Below are 1,149 nucleotides of genomic sequence, written 5' to 3'. Positions count from 1 at the left end.
CCCTGAAGCGGTATTTAATAGATTACATTACATAAAAAAACGCGTTTATGAAATATTTGTCCGAATTATAATCTAACCTGTATAAAGGTAACAGAAAATTCTGTTGCATAACGACTGTTTATTCCGTATGAAACATGTTTGTGGTGAAGAAGTGCGTGGCCAGTTGGCCATGGAACTGCGCTGGTCAGTGCCACTTACTAAGCGGGCTTCTGGACAAGTGTGCCATCAGAGAGGTGGAAGCCACTTGGACCCTCGAGAACGATCGTGGCGAAGGGTTCCTTGAACTGGATGGGCTGACCCCAGCTGGTGATCATCCCGCTGGGTCCAACGCTATGGCGCTTGGTGCGGCCCATCGTGTTAAGGTTCTCGCTCAGGTGGATGGGTTGGCCATTCTTCAAGATGATGCCACTGGGGCCAAAGAAGGCGATGTCGTGGGCCACATCATGGCTGAACTGCTCAATAGTACCATCCTTACGCACGATTCCGGAGCGGCCGATGTTGCCAGCATTATTGACGAATCCAGCAGTGGAGCGCTTGCTGCGGCCCACCATCTTGAGGTCGGCGTCGAGCTGAACGGGTGGGCCGTTCTTCAGGATGATGCCAGCGGGTCCGATGGAAATGATGCTGTGAGCAAACTCATGGCTGAACAGATCGGTGGAGCCATCCTTGCGCAGGATGCCCGAGGTGCCGATGTTGCCTGCCGGAAGGACCCAACCGGCGTTGATGGAGCGAGCGCCAGCGCACGCCACCACCGCTGCTACCACAACCTGGTGACAATCAAACTTGTGAAGCGAATGGAAACCCATTATGCATTGCATGTTTCACACCGTTAATGACGCAACCTCAGCGAGAAGAAATGTCAGTAACATGTGTATCTTCTAGCATAAGTTACAGATATGATCATTAATTAAAATCAAGTCCTGTTCTTACGAGATGAGAGGAGTACCTACCAAGAACTTCATGTCTGCTCACTTCTCGAGCCAGATGGCTGCTGCTGCCTGTGTTGCTGTCGCGCCCTTTTATACGAAACAGCCCCCGCCTCAGCCCTAAAAAAACACCCGTTGTCCTCCCGGCCGCCCGCAAGGATCCCCAGGCTCTTATCCACGCAGAGCTGGAGCCGCCTCTCTTTATCGGAAAGGATCTTTCTCC

General features: G+C 52.1%; 1 protein-coding gene across 1 annotated transcript; it reads right to left on the bottom strand.

Annotated features, from left to right (window-relative positions):
• Positions 1–103: 103 nt before the first annotated feature.
• On the bottom strand, positions 104–986 carry LOC119593184 (cuticle protein CP1158-like; the record flags this gene model as incomplete). The annotated part of the gene is given in 2 exon segments (XM_037942162.1): positions 104–767; positions 951–986. Coding segments are annotated over 2 exon segments (582 nt in total). The 3' UTR covers positions 104–197.
• Positions 987–1,149: the final 163 nt, after the last annotated feature.

This window comes from Penaeus monodon, chromosome 31, assembly GCF_015228065.2.
Source record: "Penaeus monodon isolate SGIC_2016 chromosome 31, NSTDA_Pmon_1, whole genome shotgun sequence".
In the NCBI taxonomy this organism is placed as follows: domain Eukaryota; kingdom Metazoa; phylum Arthropoda; class Malacostraca; order Decapoda; family Penaeidae; genus Penaeus; species Penaeus monodon.
The sequence above is the reverse complement of the archived record's forward strand: the minus strand, read 5'-3'. Positions and strand labels throughout refer to the sequence as shown.